This window comes from Melanerpes formicivorus, unplaced genomic scaffold (assembly GCF_026170545.1).
Source record: "Melanerpes formicivorus ecotype bairdi unplaced genomic scaffold, bMelFor1.0.p_v2 SCAF_4, whole genome shotgun sequence".
NCBI classification, from domain to species: domain Eukaryota; kingdom Metazoa; phylum Chordata; class Aves; order Piciformes; family Picidae; genus Melanerpes; species Melanerpes formicivorus.
In genome coordinates, this window is record NW_027142356.1 from 7,979,644 (window position 1) to 8,000,617 (window position 20,974).

General features: G+C 41.7%; 1 protein-coding gene across 2 annotated transcripts in view; it reads right to left on the reverse strand.

Annotated features, from left to right (window-relative positions):
- Positions 1 to 20,974, reverse strand: part of PPA2 (inorganic pyrophosphatase 2) — a 42,375-nt gene that overhangs the window by 15,440 nt on the left and 5,961 nt on the right. Inside the window, exons 4-9 of one of the 2 annotated variants that reach the window (XM_068136859.1) lie at positions 12,336 to 12,389; positions 10,172 to 10,291; positions 6,175 to 6,261; positions 4,790 to 4,916; positions 3,652 to 3,758; positions 2,557 to 2,658 (exon numbers count right to left, since the gene is read on the reverse strand). In XM_068136859.1, the coding sequence (XP_067992960.1) occupies positions 2,572 to 2,658; positions 3,652 to 3,758; positions 4,790 to 4,916; positions 6,175 to 6,261; positions 10,172 to 10,291; positions 12,336 to 12,389 (582 nt within the window). In that variant the 3' untranslated portion in view covers positions 2,557 to 2,571. Of the gene's footprint in view, positions 1 to 2,556; positions 2,659 to 3,651; positions 3,759 to 4,789; positions 4,917 to 6,174; positions 6,262 to 10,171; positions 10,292 to 12,335; positions 12,390 to 20,974 lie in introns of those variants that run through there. The other variant, XM_068136858.1, reaches the window with a different exon arrangement.

Consider the following 20,974-nt stretch of genomic DNA (forward strand, 5'->3'; position numbering starts at 1 on the left):
CACAACACCTGCTTACCAAAAGTGTTTTACTCTCTACTAACTTGGCCCTTCCTCACCTGCTGTTCCTTATTTATAGGCTTTGGTTATATTTCTTTAGATGATTCAAATACTAGACTAGGCTATGGGGCAGGTTTTCATTACCTCCTTAAGATAGGCATGACCATCTCCATGGACAGAATCGTCTCTCTGAATTTCACACTCTGGAAAATACCTTGCCTAGGCAAAATGACTACACAGAATAAGGCTACACCTCTGTATGGCCCCTGAAATACCAGCTGCTGTGTATCTGAGTTTTGGAGACTTAAAGGGGGGACAGTGCTTGCTTTTGTTTCCTTAGTTGCTTGCAAGTTATTGTCTGTCATGCCCACCCTCCCCTCACTAAACAAACAAAAAAAAAACCCAAACATACACACACCCCACAAAAAAACCCAGCAAAACCCCCACAAAATCCCACAAACATAGATTTTTTTTTTTTTGCAGTTGACATTGTTAGATGCTTTTTTCTTTCCCTGACTGCTTACCTTCCCTTAGAGCTACACACTCACATGGATGCCAAAAGAGGCTGAGCAAGTACAGAAGTAGTAACCCAGTATCCAGCCTAATGTGGTTTTATCTCTGCTCAGAGTGACAGAGCAGAAAGGTCAGGTTCTTGCAGGTTCATTGTCAACACACAGCCACTGGGCTCTAGGTGGTCATTTCTTTATACTGGCTACATACAACCACATGCCCCACTCTTCTAGACACCAAAGTTAAAAATGAATGGCTAATCACAATATGGGTTGCAGTTTAGCCTCAATAAGGAAAATCTCTATAGATGTTGGCACAGACAACTGCTGCTAGCTCTCTGTGAAGGGAATGAGCCAATGCAAATGCAGATCCCCATTCTATCTGGCTTCACAAAAAAAGAGCAACAAAAGCACTTGCACAAAACTACCATTTTTAGTACAACAGATGCTGCTTCTTGCAAAGAAAGCTAAAACAAGATGCTCGCAGCAAGCTTTTTCAACAGGGTCTGTGGGAAGAGAGGACATATGTTTTTAATAACATCTTATAAACATTTACAGGAAGCAGCCGCTCACTCCATATAAAGGCATATTTTGTGCGGCATGGTGTGAGGGGGTAGGAGGGGAGCCTCAGTACAGATAATTGATTTTTTTTCATATTGCATGCTTACAAAAATCCACAATAAAGGTTTTCAGGGTCTCTGCTGCTTCTCTGCATATAAATACACTCACATGCAAGGGTCTATAACAATATATGATGGCACAAAATACGCATTATCCTTGCTTATTGCCATTTAGGTTTTGATCATTTAACTTGTAAAGTCAATCCTGATCTGTATGCTGGAAAAGAAGCACGGCAGCACAGCACAATTAACTATCCCGCTGCCAGCAAACAGTAGCGCAACAAAGCCAGTGGACATCAACTCCTGTTGATCTTTCCAAGTGAGCAATAGCAAAAAACGGCTGCTAAGATTCCAGGCCATCAAAATGCCATCCAGCAAAAATGATTTGTCCAATTTGCTCAGGCAAGGTAAGGTGACCTTTTGAGAGTCAGACTTTTCATAAGCTGCTTCAAACAGACTTCATGCTTCAACTGCCAGCTATTTTCAAAAACCTCTCGTCCAACATGAAGATGCCATATAGACCAAATTACTGCATGCAAACACCTGAGTCCAACCTAGCAAAGCACGTCAGGTAAGTATGAGAATGCCAATATATTAAATTAAATCCAAATGATGGCATAAACAAGCAGTCTTCCCATACCAAGAATCTGCTGCTTCTCCCGACTAGTGTTTTACAACAAACAAAAAAACCCCGAAGAAATCAACCAAACAAAAAGCAATGACAACAACAAAAGACACAAACAGCCAAGCCCTAGCACACCATCAAGACTTAGTGTTTCAGTGTGCCAGAAGCTTTTAGGCCCTTTCCCAGACTTGTTTGGTCTGCTCACGGCTACCTGCCTAGCAACTGTCTGAGCAGAAAGACAGCAGATTGGTTTTCAGGCAGCCACAAGGACAGATCATCCTGACACAGATAAAGCTCAAGAAGTCCAGTTTTAGTCTAAAAGAAACTTTCTTATACAGATACCTGCCTCTAACTTGCACCTTTTATTTGATGTGAGGCTGTCCCCATGCCCACCAGTATTAACTGCTAAAATTTCCAACAAATTACCTTTCAAAGTCAGTCCAAAAAGGCACTAAAATCCTGCTATTCTCACTGATGAGACAGTTCCCACTTGAATAGGTGCTAAGTATTGCTTATCGTCCCCGGGTATTGTCACTATAAACTAAGAGTTCCTCATTGCTACCTATGAAAGAGAGTTCTAGGCAGGGTTTCCAATTTAAACCAGTGTTTATCAATAAATGCCTGCAGGACACAGTACAGTGGAGTGCTATGAATAAACAATGAGAACTGCTCCGAACTTGGGACTGCTCAGTTTTAAGTTCTGTGAAGTCTCAGAAAAATCAATTGCACTTATGAGAACGATCACAATCCCAGAAGGAGAATATACAGAGTACCTGGGGTGTGCTTAAAGCAGCAAGAGGAGTTAACACACTGTGAGGGCTCAGGATGGGGTTTGCAAGTAATCACCACTCTGGTGTCTCAGAATTATCTTTTCCAAATGTTCACTGGGGGCTGTGCACATACTGAGCTGAAAGCAAATGTGATGATTCTCAGTCCAATTTGAAATGATACAAAAATGACTGGACAGACTCAGAAGGCAACACTTAGCCTCATCTTTCCCTAGGAGGCCACCAAGATAACACAGCAGCATGTCAATTACTGAGGGAGATATGAGTTTATCTGTAGCTGCTATCCCTTTATGCTGAAATAATTAACATCTTTGGGAAGGGGGTAAAACAGACATAAAAGGACTTATTTTGCTGCCTACTTCAACAGATTTGTTTTCAGACCAGAAAGGATTGCTGTTAAAACACTGCAAGCCACTCATGTTTTGTGAAAGCAGATGAGGGCTTCTTTTTTCATTCCCCTCCTGCCCCCCCCCCCTCTTTTATTTTGTAAATCTTGGACAGCAGCTCCAATCTCAAAGGGAAATAGCATTGAACAGCATAAATATTTCTGCACTTCTCTGATCCTCAGAAAGACAGTTTTCTTCATGAATTTTTGCACCCATTCTATGATTAGAAAGGATGAACAACAGGAATCAACTACAGGCACTGCTTTGCTCATCCCATCCCTTTCTCCACCCTTGTTTTTTTTCCTTCAAACTAGACTAAAACTTTTAGTCGCCTCACAAACAAAAGCTGTAACAACTGACACAAATCAGTCGTTACCTGAAAGACAAACAGAGGGCTTTCATATTGAACTATTTAACCTAGTAGCATTAATTGAGTTCTACCCCCATTTGGTGGGCTCCTTTTAAATTCTCATATCCACTTTTCTCATGAAACCCTCTCAAAGATTGCCATGGAAAAAAGGTGAGAGTTAAGCAGCACAGTACTGAGAAATGAAGTGCTTCTTGTTTGTCTGTTAACCACTGACAGATCACATTTCATTGCACATTAAAAAGTGGTTTGAACTGATTCTAACATTAACATCAAACTAACTATTTTCTTAAGATGAACTTCTTAACCTCTAACGGCCAAAGAGGTTAAAAAGTCATAAATACAACATAATCATTCACCTGCTCAATAATTTTAATCAGTGTCAATGCAAGAGTTTCCTTTTCCTCATTTTCTCTTCTTCCTCTCCTTCCCCTTACAAGCCAAGCATTCTCCATGTGAAAGCACCCTGCAAGTGTCAGTCCAGTGATACACTTACTTTAGATTCAAAACCCAGGAAACCTCAATGGGTGAGAAACTTAATTCCTTAAAAAGCTACTGGGTAGTCCTATTCTTGCAGAAAGGCCACTCTGTGCTTGGGTGCTCCCTATCAGCAAAGGGCAGGTTCTGACTCCACAGATCTGATGCTATACATGGGTTTTGCTCTCATAACAATCACTATCTTTTAGGCAAATCTCCTCCTTGAATTCTCATTATTCTAAATAACCTTGCATTTGAGGAAGTGAATGCCAAATTACCCAGAAAAAAAGCTGCACTTTGCCTGTGCTGTAATAACCTAACTCCTTGCAGTTTTAACACATCTGTATCATGTTCTCATTGAACAGTCTGTAAGCAGAACTGCACCTTGCGCTGTTCCAGATAGGCACATTTGCTATGTGAATTCCATTTGGATACCAGAAGCAAGGTGACAAGGAGAACAAGTCTGGACAGAGTATTTCGCCCTTCACAGTTAATCACCGTTAGAGCAGACATTAGGCTGAGCTGCATTAGCAGTTTAGTTTGCAAATTTTCAAGCTAAAAGGCAAAATCTAGTTCATTTAGTCCACAAATCCTGGAAGTAACCCAGCTCCAAGTGACAAAACCACTGGAAACATATAGCCCTTTTCAGAATGGAACACAATGCTTGCAAATATAAAAGCAATTAACAGGGAAAATAGTGGAGAGCTACATCATCTGAGCAGGTGAATGTGCACAATTACATAGGGGAGAAGCCTGTAAGTTTAAGAGGTCACTTTCTGAAGCAGTTGTGTATCAAAAGTCAAAGCTTTCAGCGTGACAGGTCCTCTTGAAAATCCAAGAGAACTGTTCAAAAGCTTAGCGTCAAAGCCCACATGCACTCCCTTGAAGGAAGCACCTGATTTAAACAATAAAACAAAGTCTTGCCTTTCTGCTGTCTGCCCTGAGTGGCCTAAACTCAGGTATCATTCTACTGTGCAAGTAGCTGACATAGCTTGCATTACAGAAGATAAAAATACTTGCCATGGATTTTCTGAGCGTCTGGATCATCCACACCAATAGCAATTATCTTCCAATCTGTCTCTCCTTCATCAACAAGAGCTAAAACACCCAAGACCTTCACCTGAACAATCTCACCAGAAGAACGAATCTGAAATAGAAGATAACTTCACAAAGATCTGGAAAACACCACACAACATTTCCCTTTTATTTTACAGACAAAATACTTCTACACTTTTTGACCAGCAGCTAACAGAATTTCAAGGCAGACCTACAAACCCAGCAAACATCCACTTAACGTTACCAGCCTTTTCCACTGCTATTCATCAACCCTCAATTCTCCCATCAGCATTTAAGCAGATGAGCGGCTAGATAATTTCTCCTTCTCTTCTACCCCACCTACCCCCACCACCTCCTTAATCTTCACACCAACCTGCAAGTTAAAGCTATCTCATACTAATTTTGTCACTCATTCCTGCCTTTTCACTTTCTCTCACCTCTCAAGTCTTAATTATCTCTTGCTGTTCCTTCCTCTAGAATCCAATATAAACATGTAAACACACACCTCATCCCCAGAAATACCAGCACAACTCTTTTTTGCATTTTCTTGGGAAACTTCTCCCTACCAGTTAATATTCCCTTTAGAACTCGTTGGATTCCTTAAAATTCAGCTTTAGATTCTGCTCCTCAAATGAAGCCACCTTTGCTGAGGTCACCAATTGAATTTCCCCTGGACTACAATATCCCAAAACGGCACTCTCCCAAATTCATTCATTTCAAAACTCCATCTTTGACACCACAGATGACTGCTCCATTCTCTGCTGTGCTGCCTCCAGTTATGTATAATTTTCTTTCAATGACCTGAGGCTTTCCCTTTACCTACTAATGGCATTTCCTGCACCTTATTGTATCTCATAACTCTTCAGCAGCTTCCTGTCTCCTCCAAAGAGGGATTTACTTCCGTTTGCACCCGCAATAAAACTCAAACCTACCTCTTTTGTGTGTGTGGCCTTGTAATTTTATGTGCATGATGCTGCCCTATCTCCTCTTAGCAATTCCTAGCTCCAATATTGCTAAAAGGGGAAAAAGAAAAAGCTTTTCCTTTTCCCAAAATCTTAACTCCCTCCTCCATCACCTGAAACTCCCTGTCCAGCCACAGAACTTAAGAATGACAATCTCTTCTTTTCCCTTTTATCCAGTATACACATTATACCAAATTACACTTTCTGTCTCCTTTTTAACTACCCACCATTTCCTCACCTATTCCCTCTTCTGATCCTCTATTCATACTTTGGTCAGCCCTGAGACTACTACAATCTTTTCTTATTTTCCATCTGCCTTTCTCTTCCAAAAGTCATTACCAAATTGTTGAAATTAATATTGATAAATTAATCATCATGAAGACAAACCTTTGAACCTATTTCACAAACATCAATAGGATCATTATCCCCACAACATCCTGTAAATTTATCTCTATGGTTTGGATCTTCCCAGGTCTGTCAAAGGAAAAGAGAATTATCAGTTACCAGCTGATCTGCAATTGCATTTCATCTAAGTACTATGATTAATAAAAACATCAGCTTTCTGACCACAGGCTTGCTCAATGGGAAAACAAAAAACAAACAGCCAGTGAACTGACATTGAGTAACTCATCCTCAGGCCAAGTTAATACGAAAATTACTGAGGTCATACTAACAAAAATGTTAACTGTCTCTGTGACTCAACACATGCACTTCACCAAACTGCAATGATTAAGGCATCAGAGGACCCTAAATACATGAGGCTTTGGTTACAAGTGGCTGTGGGAGTAAGCTAGGACATCCTGAAATTCTATTGTTATACTCTTTGAATACAATGGCACTAACATAAGTTCCTTTCAAAAACATCTAGGCTTTGACCAAACCAAACTCATAGATGTAGATATGTCAGCACCCAATTAGCTTTTTAAAGTTTTTAGATTTAGGTATGAAATATTTCTGAGTATTTTGAGATGTGTACATTCTCAGCAACAGCAAACACCTTAAGACCAAAGAAGCTTCTCCAGGAGGCAAGTTCATATCCCTGCTCTGAGCTCTGCACAAGCAAGGAATCATGGGCAAGTCACGCTGACTGACTTACTAGACTAGCACTTGTTTACTTACTGGCAACTGATTCTGAAATTGAGAAGTTTCCCTGGTCAGAATTTTGAGGCAAATAAAGTTGTTTTGAAAAGGTTAGAAAACTTTTTCCTCCCCCCCCCCAAGGAACTATACTGTTTAGAATAGAATAAACCAGGTTGGAAGAGACCTTCAAGATCATCGCGTCCAACCTATCACCCAACACCACCCAATCAACTAACCCATGTAACCAAGCACCCTGTCAAGTCTCCTCCTGAACACCTCCAGTGACGGCGACTCCACCACCTCCCCAGGCAGCCCATTCCAATGGGCAATCACTCTCTCCGTGTAAAACTTCCTCCTGACCTCCAGCCTGAACTTCCCCTGGCGCAGCCTGAGACTGTGTCCTCTTGTTCTGGTGCTGGCTGCCTGGGAGAAGAGACCAACCTCTGCCTGTCTACAACCCCCCTTCAGGTAGTTGTAGAGAGCAATAAGGTCACCCCTGAGTCTCCTCCTCTCCAGGCTAAGCAGCCCCAGCTCCCTCAGCCTCTCCTCATAGGGCTTGTGTTCCAAGCCCCTCACTAACTTCGTTGCCCTTCTCTGGACTCGTTCCAGCAAGTCAACATCCTTCCTAAACTGAGGGGCCCAGAACTGGACACAGGACTCGAGGTGTGGCCTAACCAGTGCAGTGTACAGGGGCAGAATGACCTCCCTGCTCCTGCTGGCCACACTGTTCTTGATGCAGGCCAGGATGCCATTGGCCCTCTTGGCTGCCTGGGCACACTGCTGGCTCATGTTCATCCTACCATCAACCAGCACCCCCAGGTCCCTCTCTGCCTGGCTGCTCTCCAGCCACTCTGACCCCAGCCTGTAGCACTGCATGGGGTTGTTGTGGCCAATGTGCAGAACCCGGCACTTGGATGCGTTAAATCTCATGCCGTTGGACTCTGCCCATCTGTCCAGCCTGTCGAGGTCTCTCTGCAAAGCCTCTCTACCCTCTAGCAGATCAACTCTTGCCCCCAGCTTGGTGTCATCAGCAAATTTACTGATGATAGACTCAATGCCCTCATCCAGATCATCAATAAAGATGTTAAAGAGCATGGGGCCCAGCACTGATCCCTGGGGGACTCCACTACTGACTGGCTGCCAGCTGGATGTGGCACCATTCACCACCACTCTCTGGGTTCGGCCATCCAGCCAGTTCCTAACCCAGCTCAGAGTGCTGCTGTCCAAGCCATGGGCTGACAGCTTGGCCAGCAGTTTGCTATGGGGGACGGTGTCAAAGGCCTTGCTGAGGTCCAGGTAAACTACATCCACAGGCCTCCCCACATCCACCAGGCAGTCACCTGATCATAGAAGGAGATCAGGTTGGTCAGGCAGGACCTGCCCTTCCTAAATCCATGTTGGCTGAGCCTGATCCCTTGGCCATCCTGTAAGTGTTGTGTTATTGCACTCAGGATGACCTGTTCCATGATCTTGCCTGGCACTGAGGTCAGGCTGACAGGCCTGTAATTCCCTGGCTCATCCAACCGGCCCTTCTTATGGATGGGCACCACGTTGGCCAGCTTCCAGTCCTCTGGGACCTCGCCAGTGAGCCAGGACTGCTGAAAAATGATGGAGAGCGGCTTGGCCAGCTCCTCTGACAGCTCCCTCAGCACCCTAGGATGGATCCCATCTGGTCCCATGGACTTGTGGGGATCCAGGCGGCTGAGCAGATCACCAACTACCCCATTTTGGAACAGTGGAAAACTATGCTGCTCCCTAGCTCCTTCTGCCAGCTCTGCAGGCCATCTGTCTGGAAGACATTCTGTCCTGCTAGTAAAACATTCTGTTCCTGCTATCCATGGTAAGCCTCTACCTCAAACCTCTTCTTGAGAATTCAACTGCTACTGAAAGGCAAACCAGCAGAAAGCAAAAGCTCAGGTGTTTAGGTAGCAGAATCATCACCAAAAAAAAATTGTTCAAGTGAAGTCAAGAGAAAATTCCAACTCAAAACTACCAAAGTACTACTCCCCTGCCCAACTGCATCCCTCCACCTACGGGTCAGGGGGAAAGCTTGCTAAGAGTGTCAAGCTGGACAGTATGGCAACTTCTACATTAATGATAGGCTTACTGCCACTTTGTAGCGGCTGTTTTATGATGTGGAGTAGAGAAGAACAAAGACCTATCTTTAATCCATATAGTAGGGTTGAACTTCTGGCAACTGCTGATCCTGATGAAAAGTCCTCTTGTGATAACGAAGACACTGAATTGGATTTTGTTTGTTACCACTGCTAGTGGAAATCTGCAGTATCATCTAGACTTAAATGATGAAAACTTTAACAATCCAATTGGTAATTTAAAGTTACTACAGAAAATAAAAATTACAATTACCTCCAGCCCTGACTCACAAGTTACTAAGGAGAGCTTAACATTTCTCCTAGGTAAAGCATCATCGACACTTTGTGTGGAAGAACAGTCAAATGTTTAATTTTGGCATTGTACTAAGGCACATAGGAATTTCAAAACATTAGAAGGAATTGCTAGCTCCCAACCATAACAACTTGGAAACTTTGTCTACTGAAACTGCTGGCTGGCTAAGAACTTCACTACTATACTCCAGCACCTGCCTGGTATTCTCTTCTTAAGGGATCGACAACTTTCATTGTTTATGCAGTTAAGTGTAAAGAAAAGAAATTAGTACTGAAGAACATGATGTCACTTAAGTCCAACATGTTATTCACAAAAATGAAAGAAAACTTAAAACTCTTCATTATGCTTAAAATCCCAGCCATTAGTTAGGCTTTCTCAAGGCTCAAAGTTTTGAATGTGTCATGATCAGTAAAAGATTCATAGTTCAGAGAAGAGCTAACTAAGGCAGTTATGGTTTAATCTAAAAAGAACAGCCCCACTGTTCCTTTTTGCTAAAGATATTAAGAAATCTCAATTATAATGCATGCTGCAATAAGTGAAAATCCTAAAGTAGTAGTTTTTTTAATGCTTTGTTTAATCAGAATAGGGCTACTCAACAAAGCTCATAAATAGCAGACTATGACACTTTCTAGTTCTGTCACTGCAATGCAAAGATGCAGACTAAATAGTTGAGATTTCTTGATCATTTAACTCCTTCCTGAAACACAGAACATATTTACACCCACACTCCAAATTTATGGACACAATAAAATGCAAATATAAAAAAAATCCTAATTTACAAATGTATCAAAGAGAAACATCCCTCTTGGAGCTGATTTACATTCAGACAGTACCCAAGATTTACAAGGCAATTCAAAGAGAAGACAGAAAACTTTCAGCATTGTAACAAAAATGTTACCTGTGGGAGGGCACCATAATTCCATATATAACCCTTGTGAGGAAAGATATTTGCCACATATCGAAGCTTGCCTTTCTTTGTGTCTTGTTTAATGGGATTCAACGGTTCCTCAGTGGCAATCTAAGCAAGTCATGAAAAAGAGAGAGGGAGGGAGAATGGTAAGATGGAAAACAACTCAGTGTCCAACCAAAGATTCATGGTGCTGTTTAAGTAGTATTAAAAGCATGATGGCCTCACTCTAAATCTCAAGGGTGATGTTTAAGAAAGAGCTTACTAAGGTTTTAAATAATGTTATGAAGCATGCAAAAATCTAGAAAAGTCATTAATTTATATGGAGACTGTCATGGTTATGCATAAATACTGAAAGGAACTTAGAAGCGCTTTCACTTTAGAGTACAAGTTCAGACAGACATACAAATGCTGGCACAAGATCTTCTGACAACAGGAGCTCTGACAGAAACGTGTAAAGTGTTCCATCTTCTCACCCTCTGTTCATTTCTCTCCTGTTGCATACATCCCTTCTCTCCATCACCCCTCAGCATAGAATTGCTATTTAATGAGCAAAAGGTCTTCATAGTCACCAAAAGCCAACTTCATGCAGATTTGGAGTAAGTTAAGGTAGCATCAGAAGGCAGCATTCTTATTGTCAAAGAAGCACTTACAGAAGGACAGAACTAATTAAAGCCAAACAGTTTATAAGTGTCATCACCATAACCATCCTTTTGACACTCCACACCATAATCCAATCCACATTAGCTTACAAACACTCATGTGAAGAGCATCGCATTTGCTACAGGCCCAAGTGGTTAGATTGGCTCAGATGGCACATTGCTTTCATGCATGACCACCACAGCCCCCAGCCCATACCCATTTTACAGCACCCTTGTCGTTTACCTAAAGCACCCACCAAAGACATTCCAAATGAATTCAACTCTCCTGAATCACAAACTGCCCACAGAATGAATTTATTCCACAAGTAAACCCTCCAAGTACCACATATTTTTGTTTTCATAATTGATTATATCTGCTTCTGGTTATAGCCTAACAGAGAATACCTCAAATATGCCACCTGGGACTTGGACAGAAGCAGAGCTCAGCAATGCTTTCCTTGATCTACATCAGGACAAAGAGGGGTAACTAACAACATCAGACAGAAGTCTCATGAAAAACACTTTCAGTAAAATCAAGGGAAGAACAACAGAAATACAACAAACTGGTATGCAGGAGGTCTGGTACCAGCGATGTAATAGTGGGGAGCATTCGTCCTAAAGCAAGATTTGATTTCCTACAGTCTCCATTCCATGAGAGAATCTCAACACAGAGATGCAGACATGACCTGGTATTAGCACCTCACCACAGTCTGGGCTGAAGAACTGTCACAACACAATGGCAACTGTCATGGTAAACCTAGTTTACATGATTTTTCCCACATCAGGGAAAGGAGAAAGCCAAATTCTGAAAGAACAGGCCAGGAAAGTTTTTTTGGTGGTGTTTCATAATCAAAACACTTAACAGCTTAACCACAAATTTTCTTGGAAGCATCTGGGAAGCATCCCTGTGATTAATACAAATATTTAGGAAGATAGGACATATCCTAGTGAGATCTGTTGCTTCATGAACACTACAGATGCAGTTGTATATTGTAACAGTAGATGAACAAGCCACTGGGCCCCACTTTTAAAATACCCCCCTGCAGGAATAGGTACCTTCAATCACTGAGGTGCCCAAGTATTTTGGTGACAAGGAAATGCTTTTTCATTTGCAACTCCATTGGTCTTATTTGGCCTAGCACACTATACTGGGGAAATGACAGGAATCAAATCCTGCAAGTGGAATGCTCTGTGAGCAGCAAGAGTAAGACTAATTGTTGGACAGTGTTTTGCAAACCAGTTCTCAAGGGCTCTGTTGCAGGTGTGCTACATTCAGCAGTCAAAGGCTGTCAAGAAGCAGCACTCACCTGAGAAAGGAAAACCAAATCAGAACCTCAAAATAGTTTATGATCACAAGGGAAGTATCTGTATGCACAATTTCTAATTACTTTTTAATAGACAAAATTTTGTATGTCAAGAGTAATCCATACTCTGGTTAAACTGACTATTTGAAGCCACTGCATTGTTGTAACTTTTATAAATATCTATATAATCAAAGCATTTTTCTTAATTACCTCCATTTTTGCGTTTGTCCAACGAGGTACCTCTACAATCATATTAAACAGGACCTAAACCAAAGAACAATGACAGAAGTGAAAACAAAACCCACTTGGCAATTAGTATTTTATGCTAAGACAAATTCATTCCTCTGTATTCCTGCATTAATCACATCTCTCTGTTGCAGCTGCTTTTACATTAAGTACAACTCATTTGGTTACACACAATGACATGGTTCCTCCTCTCCCCACCCCACCCCTTTGAGAATATGAACAACAATTAGTGCAGATAACACATGACATTTTTTATTCCCATATCAGTACTACCATTCACAAAATGTTCAGAAAGTCCATGGAATGGTTAGCCATAAGGCAGTGGTTTACTAGTCAAAGAGGGCTGGATGTTTCTATAGGACAAAAATGGCTTTCCTCAAGCACTGGAAAGGACAAGGATTTGGGGTTTTCCCCTCAGGATTTTTTTCAAGTCCTCCTTCAGCAACATTCACTTTTTTAAAACCTATACAAATACAGTAACTACTAACATTTCTGATTCTCTGTCAGATCTGGTTGAAATGAAGCAAAATGAATCCAAGAGTGATGACTGGGGAAGGATATGGACATAGCCATTTCACTTGTGTTTGCCTTCTTCCTAAGGGAAATTAAGTGAAAGTTGTTTCAAGAAGGGGGATATAGGGAAGAATAAACCTAAAAACTTTAAACGCATGTTTTTAGAAGAAGAGTAAGTAGTCTATACCCTTCTTACTGAAGGGGCTAAAGTGATGTTTTCTAAAGGGTAAAACAACTCTGTGTCATTGCAGTAAGGTTTCTTCTGAAGCTGAGTTAGGTACTACCAAGAAGTAGAGTATCTCACAACAGGTAACTAGAGCAAACCATCCAACAATGTCTGTAATCTATTTTCTTGTAGGTTACTAAAATAACCCCTAAATACCACAGTCAAAGAAAATTCTCACTGATGTTAAAATCAACAGTTCAAGGAGGATAAAATGTATTATTGAAGAAGTTTATAAGAAAGGCAAAAAAAGTGCAATCAACTGAAGTCTTGCACGAATTTTTTAATCTACACTCCACTTGGAGCCCCAGCAGACTCTTAAGTATTTGTATTTTTGCTCCTTGTGTCTTTCAGCTGCAACAAACAAAATTAGCAGGGTCAACACCACAGTTTAATTCCACTAATCCTAATGGTTGTATGATCTTCTCCTGCCAAACAAACCTGAAATTTGGAAAGCAAGGAAAAGCAAAGGAAAACCTCAGCTGCCATTCAGCACTTCTCCCACAGGATCACAACCTATGCACAATTCTGACAACAAATTCTAAGTTTGAATTAAATTTGCCAGATGTTAGTATTGCACCCATACTGCATGCCAGATAGAATGACTTTTTCTAATCAGGCCTTGAACAAATAAAACGAGACAAAAAAGAGGAAAAAAGGAGAAAGGTGCTTCAGGTCAGTTTCACAAAGTACAGCTTATGTATACATGAAAAGCTGAAACAGGCAAGTTATGGGAAAGGGAGCTCAAAGATGTCAACACTAAGGAGGCAGAGAGAACAAAGCAACATACATGTAGCAGCAGGTAAAGGAAGGGCTGGAAGAGAGCCAAGTATAGTCTGCACATCCACCTGGGAAACACTTGAAAAAAATAAATGCACAGCATGAAAGCCAGTGCTGACAAGAAACTCTTAGGAAACTGCCAAGCAGGTCAATGAATTGTTCTGACTGGTAGCTACAAGTAGAAAATGTACAGACTACTCCTGGAATTATATATGATGTCTTCCCTCTCCAACACAGTCCTGTGGTTTTGTTCTTTAGATGCCATTGTATGTCTTCCTGACCATGTCTAATACAATGGCTTCAGCAGCCTGTAAATCCTGGTTTTCAGCTTTCATTGATCAAGAATTACTCCAGGTCTTCACCAAAACAATTCTTGTAGCTGGACAACTGGACTGAAATGAATACAATACTCTTCTAAAAATCAAAAACTCATCACTTAGATTTAACTCAGCTTTAAGACCAGGCCTTCATAATTTGCAGTATCAATCCAATGTGAATTGTCAAGAGTCTTACATGTGAAAGCCTGACAGATTAATTTGTATGCAGAAAAATCCCCAGAAGTACTCTCTCTAATGCTAAGCTGCCACAAGCATTTATGAGCAATTAATAACTTCATGCAGTGCTTACATTTAAAAAGTTTTATTTATAGGGCAATCACATTTTCACAGTGATGAGACAGGATTCACTGGAATGGAGAGGAGAGCACACACTACTAGATTGACAGCTAGAAAGGAGTATACTTCTCTGTTTTTTCAGGTTTTCTTCCTCTTTCCTATCATGTTTCTCTCTTTGCCTGAATAACCCACAGGAATTTTTCAATCACTCTTGTCTTCCCAGACCAAGTATCTACTCTTTCCAATTACTTGAATGTTTTCCCCTGTCTCTTGCTGCAAAACCGTCCCTGCCTCAGCTGCAAACAGAAATGCAAGTGTCAGACACCACCTGTGTTCACAGATTACCATCTGCATATGCCATTCAGTGATTAGTTTTGGATGGTGAATGCATTTGCTAATGGGTATTTTTATCTTTACTTTCAATGGGCATAACAAAAAAAATTCTACCTCACCAAAGCCCAAATTGAGCAGTTCTATGCCCTCAAGCAATGGTGAGACTGTTTCAACAGCCTATTTGACACATCATCTAGCAACAGAAAAAGGGTATCTCACAAAATGAAAACCATTGCTTTGAAAAGTTTACCATTTAACTGCTGCCTTAGCACAACAGCAGTCAGCTGTCTGACTATGAGACTGCTGCCTGCCACAGTCCAGATTTAATCCAACTCCGCAAGTGTCTCATGTAGAAGGGACTCCACCTCTTGACAGCAGACTGTACAACAGGTCAGATGGACTAGTTCCTTACAGGTTAACCTCATGCCAACTGCCAGCTGATGTTTCTTCAGAATGACAGACTCCTGGAGCATGCAAGGAAAGAGAAGGAAACAGTTTCCTAGATTCAGAATAAAAGGACAGAACCCATCTGCTAGTGGAAGTGACCTGACCAGAGACCAAAGGGACTTTCAACCCAGGGTATTACATAGCTTGCTTGGGTTAAAGAGAATAGTACAAACACTTGTACTTACGCTCCACGATACCCTGAAGAGGCGATGGAAATGAGAAAAATAAAAACAATCATCCATTTGCTCAACACAGAACCCAAGAGTGTATTTTCTAATTCCTAACACTGCACAAGAAAACCAGCAGAAAGATGGCATCAGAAGGAACCCCCAGCATGTCTACATGATATCCTTTATTTCCTAAGGACTACACACTAAGTACACTACATAGGAGTTCATGTAGGGTATGCTTGCTTTGTCAGGGTGTTATCTTTAACAAGGCATTCCATTGCAGCTGAACATCATTTGTAATGTATCACAATATCTTTTTTGCAGTGACAAGCAAAAATGTTCATACAGAACAGGAACAGGTTTGGAGTTTTTGAGAGACTAGAATAGAATAGACCAGACCAGGTTGGAAGAGACCTTCGAGATCATTACGTCCAACCTATCAACCAACACCACCTAAACAACTAAACCATGGCACCAAGCACCCTACCAAGTCTCCTCCTGAACACCTCCAATGATGGTGACACCACCACCTCCCCGGCAGCCCATTCCAATGGGCGATCACTCTCTCTGTGTAGAACTTCTTAGAAGGATAAAAAGATACAAGTATACTTAAACATATTCATACAGCAAGTATTAAGAAAAGCAAGAGAAATACAGACTGTTGTACCCAGGTAAACTGTGAGTCAGCATTCTCTCCACTAAAACTGATGGCCAAAAATAACTGCTAGCTCTGGCTATGAATATTCTTACAAACAAACCATTAAGTATATTTCAGACACTATCTTTACAGTCTGCCCCTTCTGGACTCCAATACACTGTTCCCAGAAACAATTCTTCCTTACCTAACTTTCCCTTTCTTGTTCACTTATTTCCTTTCCCAGTTTTCCAAAGTTCCTTAGTTGGTGCATTTGAAGTGAGGGGTTTTACAGGTATGGTTTTGCCCAAGGGCTGAAATACTTAACGCTGGGCTCCAAAAGTTCAGCTCATGTGAAGAAGTAGAGCAACCTATGCAGAGCAAGAAAAGTGACAAAATGAGAGGAATAGAAACCCAAAATAATTCTATAAAATGACAAACATTGCCACTTTTCAAGGCCTGACTGCCATTCACTATCACCTTTGCATGACAGGGAGAAGAGATATGCCAAAGCTTACAATTACTTTAGTCATCTTTATAGTAGAGTGCTTAAGTCAAACAAAATCAAAACAAACAACAACAAAAGAAAACAAAAAAAACCCAGCAACCCACTCCTGAAAGCATTAGAGGCAATATTTGAGGGCTACTGACCCATTCTTATTGAGAAGCTCTGAGCTCACATGACAGAGGGAAGAAAAAGCAGCTATGATTTCCATTTCTTTTCTGTTCATTTGCAATTATGCAGGGATTCTCATCAGCCATCACCTGAACACGGCAGCATGCATTTGAGAATTAAAGAGAATGAAGCTTTGGTCCATCAGCAGTATGAACAAACGCTGATGTTTAAAAAGTAAAAAGAAGAGGGGGAAAAATAAGAAAAAACAAGGAGAAAGAAAATAAGGACTGTCATGAAATAAACCCAGAAATAAGTGGAGAAGCTTGCTTAGAAAATGAGTACCCATATTATGAACACTCCCAGTGTAACACTAGCTACGTGGTACTTGCCAAAGAAAACAAGAAACCAGATGCCAACATCTGGAGACCCAACATACTGTATCTAAATGAGAACTAAATGGAACTTTCCCAATGCAAATGAACATGCCACATAGCAAAGAAGAAATGCAGTGCCCAGCATAAATGCAAAGTACTGACTGCCTCTTCAGAATATAATTCCCTAATGTTACAATGAAAAAGAAATCACAAACACACTGTAAACTTTGCCCACAGTATCTCAAAAGTGGTGTCAGGCATAGTCTCTGATAAACAGTTACTGGACACATTCACCTGCAAAACTACTCAGTGTACAGCCATGACCTGAATGAACATGAAGCACTGGCTTTGTCCAGTTTAAGGAATCAAACCAATGCTGCAGCTTACTCTGCAAAGCAACTGTGTGTCAGTAGATTTTAACTGGAGTGATGAATGAAGATTTCTTTTACTCAGTTTCATTAAACTGTAACAACACAAAGTGAGGCTTGCAATTATTGGACACATCCATAGAAAAAGGCTAGGCAAGCTCAAGCATCAGGATGAAACCTTCATTGATAATCTAAAATGTGGAACACACAAAATGGACATGCTGTGGCCCAGGTCATGTCTACTGTGAAAACATCTAACATGAGCAAAGAGGTCACTGAAGCTGTAGTTAAGACAGAAGACAAAGTCAGTACAAAGTCTGCACCTCTGGGAAATTATAACAACTCTTCCCTTCGTATGAAACATACCAATTTTATAGTAAGACAACTCTGACACCAGTCTTACACACTGTCCCAAGCATGAGGCCTCATATCAAATCACCTGTGTCAGGCCACTTTCACGATCCCTTATATCTCACCTAACCAGCTAAATTGATCAGAAGTTTTTGCCTGGGAGAAGCAATTAAGCTGAAGTCCACAAGGGCATTCCAGCACCACACAACCTACAGAATGCAATAAACCAAAAGCTGTCTCCTTCCTTTCTTTCTACTTTTTTTGTTTTCTTTTCTTTCTAAACACTCTTGGGGGTGTCTGCAAGTCAGAGGACTATACAGGCTTGGACAGATTCCTTACCAAGGCAAACATTTTAAATAGTATTTTGTATTCAGGAACACTGGAGTCTTCTGACTGAGACGACATGCAAGTACCTCACCAAAGACATGCAATGACAAGTAGATTAGAAACTTCCTTCCACCACAGCAGAGAAGCAACATGTCACATTTGTCTTGAAAAGAAAACGATGACCTCTTCAAACCTTCTTCCTGCTAGATATAGAAGACCATACTCAACAATCAGTTTTGACTGTAACCTTAATGGGAACTACTCTTTGAGACAGAGAGAGAATAGAATAAACCAGGTTGGAAGAGACCTTCAAGATCATCGCGTCCAACCTATCATCCAACACCACCTAATCAACTAACCCATGCAACCAAGCACCCTATCAAGTCTCCTCCCTAACACCTCCAGTGATGGTGACTCCACCACCTCCTCGGGCAGCTCATTCCAATGGGCAATCACTCTCTCTGTGTAAAACTTCCTCCTAACCTCCAGCCTAAACTAAACTAAAGATGTGAAACTTTTGCTACCTTTCACAGAGATTTCCTTAGGAAGGAAGGCATTTTGAGTGGAATGCTTAAGACAAAGCAGTGGTTCAGACTGCAAGCTCATACTTTTGTGCCTGAAAGATAATGCTTTCTTTCAGCCTAGTTTCACCCTCAAAATAACTTCTCTCTAGTCTTCAAACAGCTGAAAAACATCTGTAAAAGCATAAGGATCATTTATCAAGAGTGGTTGCAAGGCAAAATTTCATTGAGATTCAGGAATGTCCAAAATGATGTAAGAAATGACTGCCCTACTAAGAACAGCTCCCACAGAAACAGCAGTGTTGTCCTTAGAACTACAAGCTGAGGCTGCAAAACAGAGACCTGCACAATGTGCAACCTCCTATCCCATGAATGTTGAAAACTGAAACTCCTCTTTACCGGTATCATGAATGCCAAGAACAATTTAAAGTACATTAGACAGACTGAAGAGACTCAGTAGAATTACCTTCAACTTCCATGACTAAATTGCCATCTGATGAGCACACACTCTTAAGAGGGCTTGCCCTTGTTGAAAGTAACAAGTAAGTGCCCCCATAAAGCACAAGTTTTAAAGATGCCACTGTGTTTCCAGGGCAAATTTAGTGTAAGAATCATCTTAACACAAGGTATCAGTAGTAGCCTTTAAGCCCCTGGACCAGAGTAATGCATACAGTGCTTCAAAGGTCTTCAGAAATCAGGACATGGCATTACATTTCTCATTTTCCCTTTATCCTCTGATTTAAGATATGCTTTCTCTATATACAAGCTCACAGGGTTCCATTTCTCAGCAGGCCAAGGTGAGGAATGCTGCTGAAGAGCCCAGATGCTTTCCTGAACACAAAGATCCCCCCTATTTCTCTCTTCCCCCTAACTCCCAAAGAAGATGATGAGAAATGGTTTCCTAAATTTGCATCCCCACATTTCATCCTCCAAGTAAAGACTAAGCACTTCTGGGATGCCAGCACACTTGTTTGCCTACTTGCTTTAGAAGCTCACAAAGACAGGAATGTACACTTGTAGAATCATTCCAGTTGGAAGAGACCTTTAAGATTATCTGTAGTTAGGACATTTTTTTCACATCAGATGGTTAGGTACAGTTTTGCATTATGACTGGCCAAACAGATACCAGAAGATAAAGACTGGGACACACACCCAAACTTCATGGCTTTAAAGCATAATTTGTTTCATTTTTTTCTTTCACTTTGTTCTGCTACATTTTAGGTACTTCCTTTGCCAGGGAAAGCACTGCTAAAAAAAGTGCTCCATTTTGCAAAAGACACTTTCATAAACAAATCTGGTTTTATGGAAAAAAGATGAGTAGGACTTCCATATTTTTTTTTTCTTCTGTTAGAATAGAATAAACCAGGTTGGAAAAGACCTTTGAGATCGAGTCCAACCTATCATCCAACACCACCTAATCAACTAAACCATGGCACCAAGCACCCCATCCAGTCTCTTCCTGAACACCTCCAATGATGGTGACTCCATCACCTCCCTGGGCAGCCCATTCGAATGGCCAAACACTGTTTCTCTGAAGAACTTCTTCCTAACATGCAGCCTAAACCTCCCCTGGCACAGCTTGAGACTGTATCCTCTTGTTCTGGTGCTGGTTGCCTGGCTACAACCTCCCTTCAGGTAGCTGCAGACAGCAATAAAGTCCCCTCTGAGCCTCCTCTTCTCCAGGCTAAGCAACCCCAGCTCCCTCAGCCTCTCCTCATAGGGCTTGTGCTCCAAACCCCTCACCAGCTTTGTTGCCCTTCTCTGGACACATTCCAGCAAGTCAACATCCTTCCTAAACTGAGGGGCCCAGAGCTCGACAGAGTACTCAAGGTGTGGCCTAACCAGTGCAGTGTACAGGGGCACAACGACCTCCCTGCTCCTGCTGGCCACACTGTTCTTGATGCAGGCCAGGATGCCATTTCCCTTCTTGGACACCTGGGCACACTGCTGGCTCGTGTTCAGCCTACCATCAACCAGCACCCCCAGGTCCCTCTCTGCCTGGCCGCTCTCCAGCCACTCTGACCCCAGCCTGTAGCACTGCATGGGGTTGTTGTGGCCGATGTGCAGAACCCGGCACTTGGATGTGTTCAATCTCATGCCCTTGGACTCTGCCCATCTGTCCAGCCTGTCGAGGTCCCTCTGCAGAGCTCTCCTACCCTCTAATGGATCAACACCTGCCTCCAGCTTGGCGTCATCTGCAAACCTACTGTTGATGGACTCAATCCCCTCATCCAGATCATCAATAAAGATGTTAAAGAGCATGGGGCCCAGCACTGATCCTTGGGGCACACCACTAGTGACTGGCCACCAGCTGGATGTGACACCATTCACC